This window comes from Mauremys mutica, chromosome 2 (assembly GCF_020497125.1).
Source record: "Mauremys mutica isolate MM-2020 ecotype Southern chromosome 2, ASM2049712v1, whole genome shotgun sequence".
NCBI classification, from domain to species: domain Eukaryota; kingdom Metazoa; phylum Chordata; order Testudines; family Geoemydidae; genus Mauremys; species Mauremys mutica.
This window is the reverse complement of record NC_059073.1, coordinates 165,668,520-165,681,142: the sequence shown is the minus strand read 5'-3', so window position 1 is coordinate 165,681,142 and position 12,623 is coordinate 165,668,520. Positions and strand designations below refer to the sequence as shown.

The 12,623-nt window shown below is 42.4% G+C and overlaps 1 protein-coding gene across 2 annotated transcripts in view; it reads left to right on the top strand.

Moving 5' to 3' along the window:
* The window catches only part of ADCY2 (adenylate cyclase 2), a 435,859-nt gene that overhangs the window by 313,612 nt on the left and 109,624 nt on the right, over window positions 1-12,623 (top strand). For both annotated transcript variants that reach the window (XM_045005617.1, XM_045005618.1), the window contains 4 exons: window positions 6,744-6,902; window positions 7,282-7,414; window positions 7,839-8,015; window positions 11,121-11,164. In XM_045005617.1, coding sequence (XP_044861552.1) covers window positions 6,744-6,902; window positions 7,282-7,414; window positions 7,839-8,015; window positions 11,121-11,164 — 513 coding nt within the window. The remainder of the gene's footprint in view (window positions 1-6,743; window positions 6,903-7,281; window positions 7,415-7,838; window positions 8,016-11,120; window positions 11,165-12,623) is intronic.

Genomic DNA, 12,623 nt, shown 5'->3' with positions numbered 1-12,623 from the left:
ACCTGACGGATGCTAGTCAGCATGGTTACCAGTCCTTTTGCACTGCCCCATGTGCCAATAGGCTGATGATGACGACGACGGATACCAGTCGTATTGCACCATCAGCCATCCATAGCGTGGGGGGAGCAAGGATGTTGGTGTTGAGTGCTGCACCATCGCGTCTATCTGCAGCATTCAGTAAAGATAGGGTGACATGTAAAAGAGTCAAGACAGGATTGTTTTCCCTTTCACTTCTGGGGGTGGGTGGGGGGGTGCGTAAATTGCCTAGCTATGCCCTGACCCACCGCGGACACTGTTTTTGACCCTAGAAGCATTTGGAGCTCAGCCAAGAATGCAAATGCTTTTCAGAGACTGCAGGAACTGTGGGATAGCTTGAGTCCTCCAGTCCATGAGCGTCCATTTGATTCTTTGGCTTTCCGTTACGCTTGTCACGCAGCATTGCGCTGAGTCCCTGCTATGGCATCTGTCTGGAGATATTTAAAAAATGATTTTGAATTTCGTCTTCTGTAACGGAGCACTGATAGAACAGATTTGCCTGCCCTTACAGCGATCACATCCGCATCGTCCATGCTGGAGCTCTTTCTTTATTTTGATTTTTAACTGCATCACCACCCGTGCTGATCGGAGCTCCACGCTGGGCAAACAGGAAATATTCAAAAGTTCGCGGGGCTTTTCCTGTCTACCTGGCCACTGCATCCGAGTTCAGATTGCTGTCCAGAGCGGTCAGGGGTGCACTGTGGGATACCGCCCGGAGGCCAATACCGTCGATCTGCGGCCACACTAACCCCAATCCGATATGTTAATACCGATATTAGCGCTACTCCTCTCGTTAGGGAGGAGTACAGAAACCGGTTTAAAGAGCCCTTTATACCGATATAAAGGGCCTCTTAGTGTGGACGGGTATGGCGTTAAATCGCTCCTAAAACCGGTTTAAACGCGTAGTGTAGACCAGGCCTGAGGGGTACTGATGACTGGATGAATCACAGACCTCTTGATGGCTGTGAACTCACTCTTAATTAACATAACTAAGGGCAATTTAATCACAAGCCTCTAGCTAAGACAAAAGGAGTTTTGACTGAGTGTCCGGAGGTTACAACAAATTGTGAATTGTGGGTAGCAATTTTAGTTTGCGGGGAATGTAATTAAAGTAGGTGGGGGAGGGGAGGAATTAAACATGGGAAAGGAGGTATACTAGCGAGTGGAGGAATGAGCAAGTATGAGGAAGGAGTTTGGGGCTGCAGCAAAGAGGTCCATTACAGAATGCTTTCGACAGCTTTAATTTTCTGGTAACATTTTAAAAATATTAATTGACATCTTTTATTTATTTTGACAGCTGTATTATTTTATCTAGGTAATAACTTGATTTGTTACAATATTGTAACAAATATTATAGCTTGATCTATTATATCTCTATTGCAAATGTATAGGCCTAAAGCGTAGAAGGTAAAAGAGAAATTTGCTTCACAGCTTAGCAAGAGTCTGTGGTTAGTAGTTACTCAACCTACATCTCCTCTTTTTGAAATACAGAAACAGGATCTGCTATTTGACATATTTTAAAGGCTTAGGCCTAAATTAAGCCAAGATTTTGGACTTTTAATGCATGTCTGTATTGTTATTAATAACTCCATATTTCCTTCATTGTCACTACATCTGTGTGATGACCAACTTGCTAAAAACTACTTGCAAAACCTCAAAGGCGTATCTACCATGAAACAAACAAAAATGTGGTGGCATTGGGCCCCCAATGACAGGAGGGCCCCCAAAATGCAGGACAAATCTCATCTGACAACCTGCCCCCGTGTCCCAGCCAGTGGTGCAGCAGGGCTCAGGCAGGCAAGCTGTCTACATTCCATGGCTGGTGGCCGCATGCTGCTCCTGGAAGTGCCTGGCTGCTGGCATGTCCCTGTGGCCCCTAGGGGGGTGTCTCTACATGTTGCCCCTGCCCCAAGCACAAACACTGCAGCTCCCATTGGCCGGGAACTGTGGCCAATGGGAGCTCTGGGGGCAGCGGCACACAGAGACTCTGTCTCCCGCGCCTAGGAGCCACTGCCAGAGGGATGTGCCAGTCGCTTTGGGAGCCACGCTGCCCAAGATAAGCACCGCCACCCTGCTCCTTGCCCTACCGCAACCCCCTTCCCCAGCCCAGAGCCTGCACCCCGCACAAAAACTTCCTCCCAGAGCCCACACCCCTCACCCCCTTGCGCAACCCAACTCCCGGACCCAGCCCAGAGCCTGTACCCCACATCCAAACTTCCTCCCAGAACCCGCAGCCCTTACCCCCTTCTGCAACCCAACTCCCTGACCCAGCCCAGAGCCCACACCCCACACCCAAACTTCCTCCCAGAGCGCACAGGGCCCCACTAACTCTAAATCCGCCACTGCAAAACCTAGAAGGAAAAATAATGCTTGTGGGAGGAAGTCATCTAATATGTATGGGATTTATTTTTCTCTCTCTGAAATATTTTTTGTAGTTGTTTCAGGTCAATACATGTGTGGACACTGAGGCCCTGAACGACAAAAGTAAAGCACTTTGCTACTAAAACTAGCAGTTGTGCATAGATTTTGCTGTACATATGAGGATAATTTCAGCTCCAGTGGCCTCTAAAGTAAAAGAGGAATTAGACCATGGGTCTCAAACATGCGGCCCGCTAAGCTCCCCGCCCCGCCCCTTTGCCTACCCACTGGATTGCCCCCTGTGGCGTTGCGAGCCCTGCGCCACTGTCTGAAGCAGCTGGCAGCACGCCCCTTCGGGCCGTGGGGGGAGGGAAAAGGAGGCAGAGGGCTCCTGCATTGCCTCCTTCCAGGCACCGCCCCCTGCAGCTCCCATTGGCCGGGAACAGGGAACCGCGGCCAATGGGAGCTTCGAGGGAGGTACCTGGAGGAGCAGCAAGAGCAGCGCATGCACAGAACCCTGAGCCCCTCCCCCTCCCCCAGGGGCTGCAGGGACACGGTTTCAGCTGCTTCCTGGAATGGAGGGTGTGGGGCCGGGGGCCAGGGCAGGCAGGCAGGGAGCCTGCTCTGGCCCCCGGTGCGTGCCGCTGCCACCCTGGAGCCACTCTAGGTAAGTGGCACCAGGCTGGAGCTCGCACCCTGCACCCCAACCCCCTGCCCTGAGCCCCCTGCCACATCCCACACCCCAACCCCCTGCCCTGAGCCCCCTGCCACATCCCACACCCCAACCCCCTGCCCTGAGCCCCCTGCCACATCCCACACCCCAACCCCCTGCCCTGAGCCACCTGCCACATCCCACACCCCTCCTGCGCCCCAACTCCCTGCCCTGAGCCCCCTGCCGCATCCTGCACCTCTCCTGCACTCCCTGTCCTGAGCCACCTGCCGTACCCCTCACCCTCTTGCACCTGACCCACCAATGCCCTGCCCTGAGCCCCCTGCCACACCCTGCACACCACCTGCACCCCCTGGGGGACTTCGGGAAAGGGGTTGGATTGGGGCAGGGAAGGAGTGGAAAGAGTTGGGGCAGGGGCGAGGCCTAATGGAAGGGGTGGAGTGGGGGCGGGGCAAGAGGCAGCGAGGGTGGATGTCAGTGATGCAGCCCTCGGTTCTATTCACTAGTCCTCATGTGACCCTCGTGGTCATTTGAGTTTGAGACCCCTGAATTAGACCAAATTGGTAGGCAATAGGAAAAATTAGAAAGCCTAGTTAGTCATCTGTGGTCTTAGTCCCTTATTCAGCCTGGTTCTTAAACACGACTATCCCAACTGAAGTAAAAAGTTGTGATTACTCCCATGTAAATATGTGAATAGTCCTACTGATCATCTTTATTTCAGAATGCTTTACATCTGTGGTCTATGTTACACAATATGGAGTCAATATGTCTTACAGTTATTGCCTTACTTATAAAGGAGCTCAGTACCCACAACTCCCATCAAGCCATATGCACGTATGCTTCCTGTTGTACTAACAGCAATTGTACCTCAATTGGATGGCTTAAGCATAAAGCTAAGATGTTCTGTGAGGGAATATTGAAAAAAAATGTGTTTGTTTAGTCTGAAAAAGAGAAGACTGAAAGGGGACATGATCATCCTTTTCAAGTACATAAAAGGTTGTTATAAAAAATAGGGAGACAAATTGTTATCCTTAACCTCTGAGGATAGAACAAGAAGCAATGGGCTTAAATTGTAGGAAGGGAATTTAGGTTGGACAATAGGAAAAACTTCCTGATTGTCAGAGTGGTTAAGCACTGGAATAAATTGCCTAGGGAAGTTGTGGAATCCCCATCATTGGAGATTTTTTAAGAGCAGATTAGACAAACACTTGTCAGGGATGGTCTAGAGAATAATCAGTTCTTCCATGCGTGCAGAGGACTGGACTAGATGACCTCTTGAGGTCCCTTCAGAATCATAGAATCATAGAATTGTATGTCAAAGAAATATTCTACATTTCATTTTAAATTCTGTTGTTGTTTTTCCTTCACCTCTCTCCCGCACAACCATCTGGTAGCCTTCTCAATTAAATATTACTCAACTAGAGGTTCTCAACAGCTGTCTTTGATTTAATCTCATGAAATTCTTTCATGTTCAGAGAACATTTTCATTGACGTGAAAGTAATTGTTGGAACAACAAAAACCCTTTAAATAGGGTGAACATTCAGTTTCTGTAGTCCTGATTCAGCAAAGCACTTAAGCGTGTGCTTAATACTGGGATTTTCATGGGACCCAAAGTGCCCACGTCCCAAATGAAATCAAATTTAAAGGGATTTGGGCTCCCTTTAGGCTCCTTTGAAAAATCCTAGCCTAAGTGCTCTGCTGAATCGGAGTGTGTATATTCTTCATTTCTGTATCTAGTTGTCTGTATGCATATTTATTCTAGTCAGAAAGCCCAGATCAGCAAGGCACTTAAGCACATGCATAATTTAAAAAATGTGAGTAGTTCCACAGCCTTAGACATTTTGCATCCATAACTCTAATTTACAATAGTCTTTCTAATTCTTCTTTTGTTAATACATCCCTCCTTAAAGAAATCTAAAAGAAATCAAGAACTTGCTTTGGTTTCCTCTGAAAAAGCCTGCTAGTTAGCCAGAACAGCAATTTATCTTACATAAGAAATATTAAGAAAAGAAAGCATTTTAACTGATTTTTTTTTATGATTCAACTCTTTTAATATAGCTCTTCTTACACCGGATATACAGTAATTTCTTCCTGAATGAACCCAACCTTTTGCATTAACAGACTTCCCATTCCATGCCACTCCAAACATTGTTCTTCCTTACATGAAAATGTTTCTAATGTGTCTTTAAAGTGCCTTTTCTTCAACTACATTTTATTCTCCCAGTCTTACTGTCCTGAGTATAATTGCAATAACAGTTCATAATGATTTCATTTACTAAACTGTGTATTTTTGTAATACTTAATATTTATTAAGGTTTGGTTTATTTTCTTTACAATATTCTGTAGCCTGTTTCATGATCCAAGGATCAACATAATTGATTTCTTTTAAACTTTTCTGGCTTGTGTTTTTGTTTGTTTTTTGCATCACTGTAATAACAGATCAAAACTGAATAATCTCAGTATAATGTTCTGATGGGTGCAAGGTAGGGGAGAAAATAAATAAATAAAGCTGGGAGACCTTTGTCCTCTCCTGTTTTCTACAGAAGCACAAAAAAACTCCCAAGGATGTTGATTTTCTGTAGTAGTCTGTTAAAAAGATATATTGCACTACAGTCCTGCAGAACAAAGCTTCATTTATCTTATGCTGACTGCTTACAGAGATCACTTACAAACAGTATGTCAGCTACTGAAAAACAGTGTAAAAGAGCAGTAGTGGAAAGGAAAAATGCATTATCAAGTGAATGGGGCCTAGAATATCTGAGAACTCCAACCCCATCTTTCATAAAAATAATTTTGAAGCAAGATTTAACTGTACATTGGCAGTCAAATAAAACTCCACCAATTTTCACCTTCTGGGCCAAAGACCATTTCAGAAATGTTACAGGAAGATAGGATTTGCCATATCAGATTAAATCAGTCATCCATTAGGTCTAGTACCCCATTTCTGCCCAAGCCAATTCTTGCTTCAGAAGAAAGAGAAATGACTGTGCCATATTTGTTCCATAATTCAACAGGCAAGTAATGTGGTACCATTCTTTCCCTTAGACTGATTATGTTACCAATATCATGTACCGAACCCTACAATAACTACTGTATATGGATCTCTTCGTAGCAGTATTTCATACTGCCACTCTGAACCTCACAAAAAAGATTTCCCATACTCAGTATCTTCCAAGTTTGATACACGGGAATCACACCTTCATTCCATGGAGTTAAAAACATTTACAAACATTAATAAAACTTCTTTTGAGGTAGGTAAATATTGTAAGTTAACTGAGGTACAGAGAAGTTACATGATTTATCAGAGATTTCACACATACTTGGCAACAGAGCTGGGATAGAACAAAGATCTTCCAAAGAGTTGCAGTTCAAGCTTAGTCAGAAGGCCAAGTTTCTCCTCTGTATGGTTTACTATTCCTAAAATAATTGACATGGGTATTAAAAAAGGGAACTCTAGTTTGAACTTAGAATGAGTATTTGTTACAAACGAATGGTTCCAAAAATGACAATAGTGATAATGTATAAAAAGTAAACCATTTAGCAAAAGAAAGCATCTGAGTAACCTGGTATTAGAGATAAATGAAATAAGGTACTATTACCACTGTTGTTTGGCTTTCTTGTAAATTAAAAATTATGGACCCATGTTGTATCCTAACATAATATTCTTCTTAATTGTAGGAAGGTCAGAGATGCAACTGGAGTTGATATCAATATGCGTGTAGGAGTGCATTCTGGAAATGTCCTTTGTGGTGTTATTGGGCTACAGAAGTGGCAGTATGATGTTTGGTCACATGATGTTACATTGGCAAACCACATGGAAGCTGGAGGAGTCCCAGGGTAAGGCTTTGTATACATGAACTTTAATACATTTTCCTATCAAATAAATAATATATAGATAATTGATGGCAGACCTTTATGAAGAAATCTTAACCAGGACTTAGAGCTTCTTATCAATAATATGTGTTAGTTGTTTTCCTGAGGGAAGGTATGATTCGAGCTGATACTTTTTATACGGAAAACCCCAGATTTGTTGCTTTCTACCTGATTTGTGCACATAAGAACTTTTGAAAATGGCACCCTTAATTATTGTATCTTTCATTTTCAAAAATCTATATAGGAAAACTGTTGAAATGTTTGGTTTTTTCAGTTAAAAATAATGCTATAAATTAATATTTCTAAAGTTCCATAATAACTTATTTAACAAACATAATTTCAGCCGTGTTCACATTACTTCAGTCACCTTGGCACATCTGAATGGAGCATACAAAGTGGAAGAAGGGGATGGAGATGTAAGGGACCCATATCTGAAGGAGCATAATGTTAAAACCTACTTTGTAATCAATCCCAAGGTTAGTAGTACATGCATTATGCTGTCAACCATAGTTCTATTTTTAAAAAGAATATTGTACTCTTTTATTACACACTTGTACACAAAATGTTACTCAGAGAACAATTATTTTGACAATTTTGACAACAATGATAGTGTTGCCAAGAAGTAATATACAAATATTATCTGGATTGGAAAAGAAACCTTCTGTTTGATATATACAGTAATGGCGAGATCCTGAGATGAAATGAACTCTTCAACTCCCATTGGAGCCACTGGGAATTGCATGCTCTCAGCACCTCTCAGTTATAGTTAAATTTATGGATATATAGTACCATAATAAAGCATGAGAGAGTGCACATATGTTTGCGTGTGTGTGAGTGCACTCGTGTGGTTTACAACAGGATTTAAATAATCTATAAATATTCATCTTTTTTCCCCCTCAGGGAGAAAGGCGAAGTCCTCAGCACCACTTCAGACCCCGGCATACCTTAGATGGAGCTAAAATGAGAGCCTCTGTCCGCATGACCCGGTACCTGGAATCTTGGGGTGCAGCCAAGCCATTTGCGCACTTACACCACAGGGACAGCATGACCACTGAAAATGGCAAGATTAGTACCACAGTATGGGCCTATTTATGTCATTTCAAACTGTGTAGCTATTTTGAAAGAAAAATTAACTCCTTGGTATTAAATGTTCTATTATTTCCTGATACCAGGTGGGATGAGGTAAAATCTTTTATTGGACCAACTTCTGTTAGTGAAAAAGACAAGATTTTGAACTTACATGGACCTGTTCTTCAGGTAAGGTGGTCTGATAAAATATATTACCTACCCACCTTGTCTCTCTAATATGCTGGGACAGACACGGGTATAAGAAGAGTGCAAAAAACAATTATTTCCTGTTAAACAAAAACATGTGTCTCTGTATTTTGTTTCTCTTTTGAGATCCAGTTTTAAAGGCCAGATCCAGTGTCCACTGAAGTCAATGAGAGTCTTTCCATTGACTTAATGGGCTTTGGATCAGATTCTAAAGGGCCAAATTCTGCTATCAGTGCAAGTCTGAAATCCCACTGAAATCAACAGGAATTGTGTGTGCACATTGGAGAGCAAACTTGGGCCTTCTAGGCCTATGGACTCAACCCCGGGGTATAATGTGGTTACTTTGCACCACCGTGCAGGCAGTGTCTGGATTAAAGGCCAGTACTAGACAGCCCCAGGAGAACACCAGTATAGAGAGATTCTCTGAGAGGTATACTCTCTCACTGCAGTAGTTGGGGAAAAGGCAGCATGGCCAGGGCTTTCCTGTGCTCTTCAACTGCCCTAAGTTATCCTGGAGTACACAAGCAGCACCTGCCTTTCCAAGCTTCATTGTGGGCTCCTCAACCATAGATGAGGATTTGGGTCAAGAGTGCTATAGCACACCATTAAATTCTGCACTTTATTAGATAAGAGATTTTTTTCTGATCATTCAGTCCCAATGTCTCTGTTATTACTGCACATCACTATCATCTGCTACTGAAAAAGCAAAAAAAAAAAAAAAAGGAAATTCTGGTTGTACTCAACATTTGAATTCAATCCCATATTCCTTGCACCAAGAATGCAGAGTTGAACCATGTAACTTCTCATTAACTCAAGATTTTGATCAGTAAGTACATCAAAGCAAAAATATAAAATGAATGCAACCAGGGCTGGCTCCAGCGTTTTTGCCGCCCCAAGCAGTGAAGAAAAAAAAAATGATTGAGCTGCTGCCGAAGTGCCACCGAAGAGGAAGAGAGGGAGGGAAGGACCCACTGCCAAATTGCTACCAAAGACCCGGACGTGCTGCCCCAATAACGGACGGAGTGACGCCCCTTTTTATTGGCCGCCCCAGGCACCTGCTTCCTTCGCTGGTGCATGGAGCCGGCCCTGAATGCAACATGTTAACCATAAAAAGCATTAAACTATTATTTAGTCACAAAATAATGGTTGCTGTCAGTAATCATCTTCATTTTAAAATAATGGTCATAATCTATTGTGACAAAGCTCCGAGCCTGTACTGGTGGGTCCCGCACTTCCTGGTGGATACAGTGGCCTCAGAAGCTCACTAAGGTCCTCAAGATAACCTCCCTCTCCCGGTATGGTGGCAGAGGTTACAACTTATTGAGCTATTTTCATCACAGGCCGATATGGGAGGTGGGAAGGTGGAATACCCACAGTCTCTGTTGCTCCTTAGAGCTCCATAGTACCGTTTGGTGTCCTGCCTGGACCAAAGTCTGTTTCCCCTTTCAAAGGGATCTCTGTAGATCATGCGGGAGAGAGGGGAAGGGGGGAACCCAGGCCCGCCCTCTACTCCGGGTTCCAGCCCAGGGACCCTAATGGTAGCAGCTGTGATCGGCTTCCCTCCTTCACTGATGCTGCTTTGATTCCCTGGGCCACTTCCCCGTGGTCCCCTTTTCCAAGCTTCACCCTTACCTCAGGGTTCAGTAATGCTTCCTCTCCTCCAGCTCCTTTCACCTGAGCTCCTCTCGAGAGAACTGGAAAGGAGAGCTTTTAACGCAGTATAAGTGGGACCATAATTGGTTCCAGCTGTCTCCATTAGCCTATCAGCCTTAACTGACTCTTTCTCAGTTAATTGAGGTCAGGTGCCAGCATTAACCTAAAGATCTTAACTGGTTAAATTGGCATCAGGTGTCTTGATTGGCCTGGAGTAGCCCTTGTTTGGCTATCCTGGGAACAGGGACCTGCTCATTCTGAGGCTGATATACCTGCTTTCCACTACCCTCTTACATCCTTCTGGCCTGAGTCCGTCACACTATATTTGGGGACCTAATCAGGTACTTAATTTTCAAACGCACTGAATAACCCTAGTTCCCATTGGAAGCAATGGGAATTTTGGCATTGATTTCAGTGGGATCATGATTAGGATCCAAAGTAGTAAAACTAGGGAAAAAGCTTTTTGGTTCCAACCAAATCATATTAACAATTTAATATTTAATTTAATATTTATATTGAAGCTTGTTGCCAGATATTAGGAATGGCAATATACAAAAACCTGTAGGAGAACACTTCAACCTCCCTGACCACACAATAGCAGATCTTAAGGTGGCCATCCTGCAGCAAAAAAACTTCAGGACCAGATTTCAAAGAGAAACTGCTGAGCTTCGGTTCATCTGCAAATTTGACACCATCAGCTCAGGATTAAACAAAGACTGAATGGCTAGCCAACTACAAAAGCAATTTCTCCTCCCTTGGTTTTCACACCTCAACTACTAGAAGAGGGCCTCATCCTCCCTGATTGAACTAACCTCATTATCTCTAGCCTGCTTCTTGCTTGCATATATATACCTGCCCCTGGAAATTTCCACTAAATGCATCCGACGAAGTGGGTATTCACCCACAAAAGCTCATGCTTCAACATGTCTGTTAGTCTATAAGGTGCCACAAGACTCTTTGCTGCTTTTACAGATCCAGACTAACACGGCTACCCCTCTGATACTTGACATATTTTCTAAATCATTCCCTTTTTCTGCTTCATTGAAACTTATTATGTGAAAAGGCTTCTACTTATTAACACCCGTTTGAAAACTTCATATATTGATCTGGTAACAGATTAGCACTAATGTATTTGCAGAGTTTTCTTCTTGACAAATTTTGCATCACTATAGTCTAACAAATATTTTCAACATGAGGAATATTTTCAGAATGTTCTACAATTGATACAGGGTTTTTTTGGTTGGTTTTTTTTAGGATGTGCCAATGGGTCAGTATCATTTCCAGCGCTGCAGAGAAAGGTATGTACAAATTTATTCACATAAAGTACAATAGATACAGCACTTTTACCACTAAGAGCCATTTTTTCCAAAATATGATTTTTAGAGCAAGTCCTTCCAACAAAGAGATTGGATGTAAAACTAGATATATTTTAAAGTGGTGCTTATTAATTATGGATGCACATCTGCCAACAAACAGCATTAACCCTATAGAAAGTTGCATTACAGTACAACGTGGATCATTTGAAAGTGAAGCTGCCTCATTGTCCCCTAGTGGGGCTTCTGGTAAGGGTTTTTTTCAATTGACAATTAGTTTTTTGAGTGTTACTTACTTCATAAAGTAGTTTCAGAAAATATTATTGTGGTTCAAGTGCTGGTTTGTGTCATATTCTGTGTTACTGCCAGACAAATTCTTATAAATTCACATGATAAAGTTCAACTTGTCATTTTTCATGGCTGAACTGTCCATTAGTAGGAAAGAACGAGAAGAAATGGATGTAGGTGAACTGAAAAAGTTTTAAAAAAGAAAGGATTATGGCTGGTTTTTTTTAAATAAAATTAGCATGGTATTGCAAGAAAATTAGAGCTGGATTTCATCTTTTTAAGAGCCTGAGAAAGCTAAACTGTAAATAACATATTTTCTTCATTGCTATAAGTGATATCACAAGTATCATAAATTGGTTTAAAAGAACCATTCCATTGAAAACTAACATTTTCATTCCCTTTGCCTAAGGTGGTAATTCATCCTATCTGTGGTCTCTCTTTATTCTCTTCCAATGTCCCTGCCCTGCATATATATCGTACACTATCAAAAGGTTGACAGGAAGCCAGGTAGTTCTATTCAACAGCAGTTCTGGATCCCATAGGAAGACCAACCTTTGGCTAATCCTACAAGACCTGACAAACACATCCTGGCTTTAAGGCTAGAGTAGATTAGTTCTGTTTCAGTTTGCACAGCATGTGAAAATCATGTATGTCAGCACTGTAGTGAAAGAGTGAACCATTTTATTGTGATATTTTCAAAGAATGAAATTCTTTCAAATACTGGAAATACTTTTGTTTTCTTATTCTTTAATTGTACTCTAAAATAGACTCCAAAGGTTCAAAAAATGATGATTGTATAACTTGGCCTGAAAATATAATATAGCTTATGGCCAAGATTTTCACAAATAGGAACCTAAAATCAGGCTCCTATATCCATATTGAGGCACTTGAATAAGTAGTGATTTTTAAAAGAGCTGATCACCCAGCCACTGAGGTCAAAGGGAACAGTTAGGTGAGTGCTCAGCTCTTTTGAAATCCCATCTTCTTAGTTATTTGCTAGATAGGGTTTGATAAGATTGGACAAGTGTCTGTTGTTATCCTGGACTACTTGTAAGAGATAGGTGATAGACACTTGACACATACCTAATAGTCATGAAATCAGTGATACATTTCAATAGTCTTGAAATCAGTTGCATTCAGTAGAAAAGTAATAGGG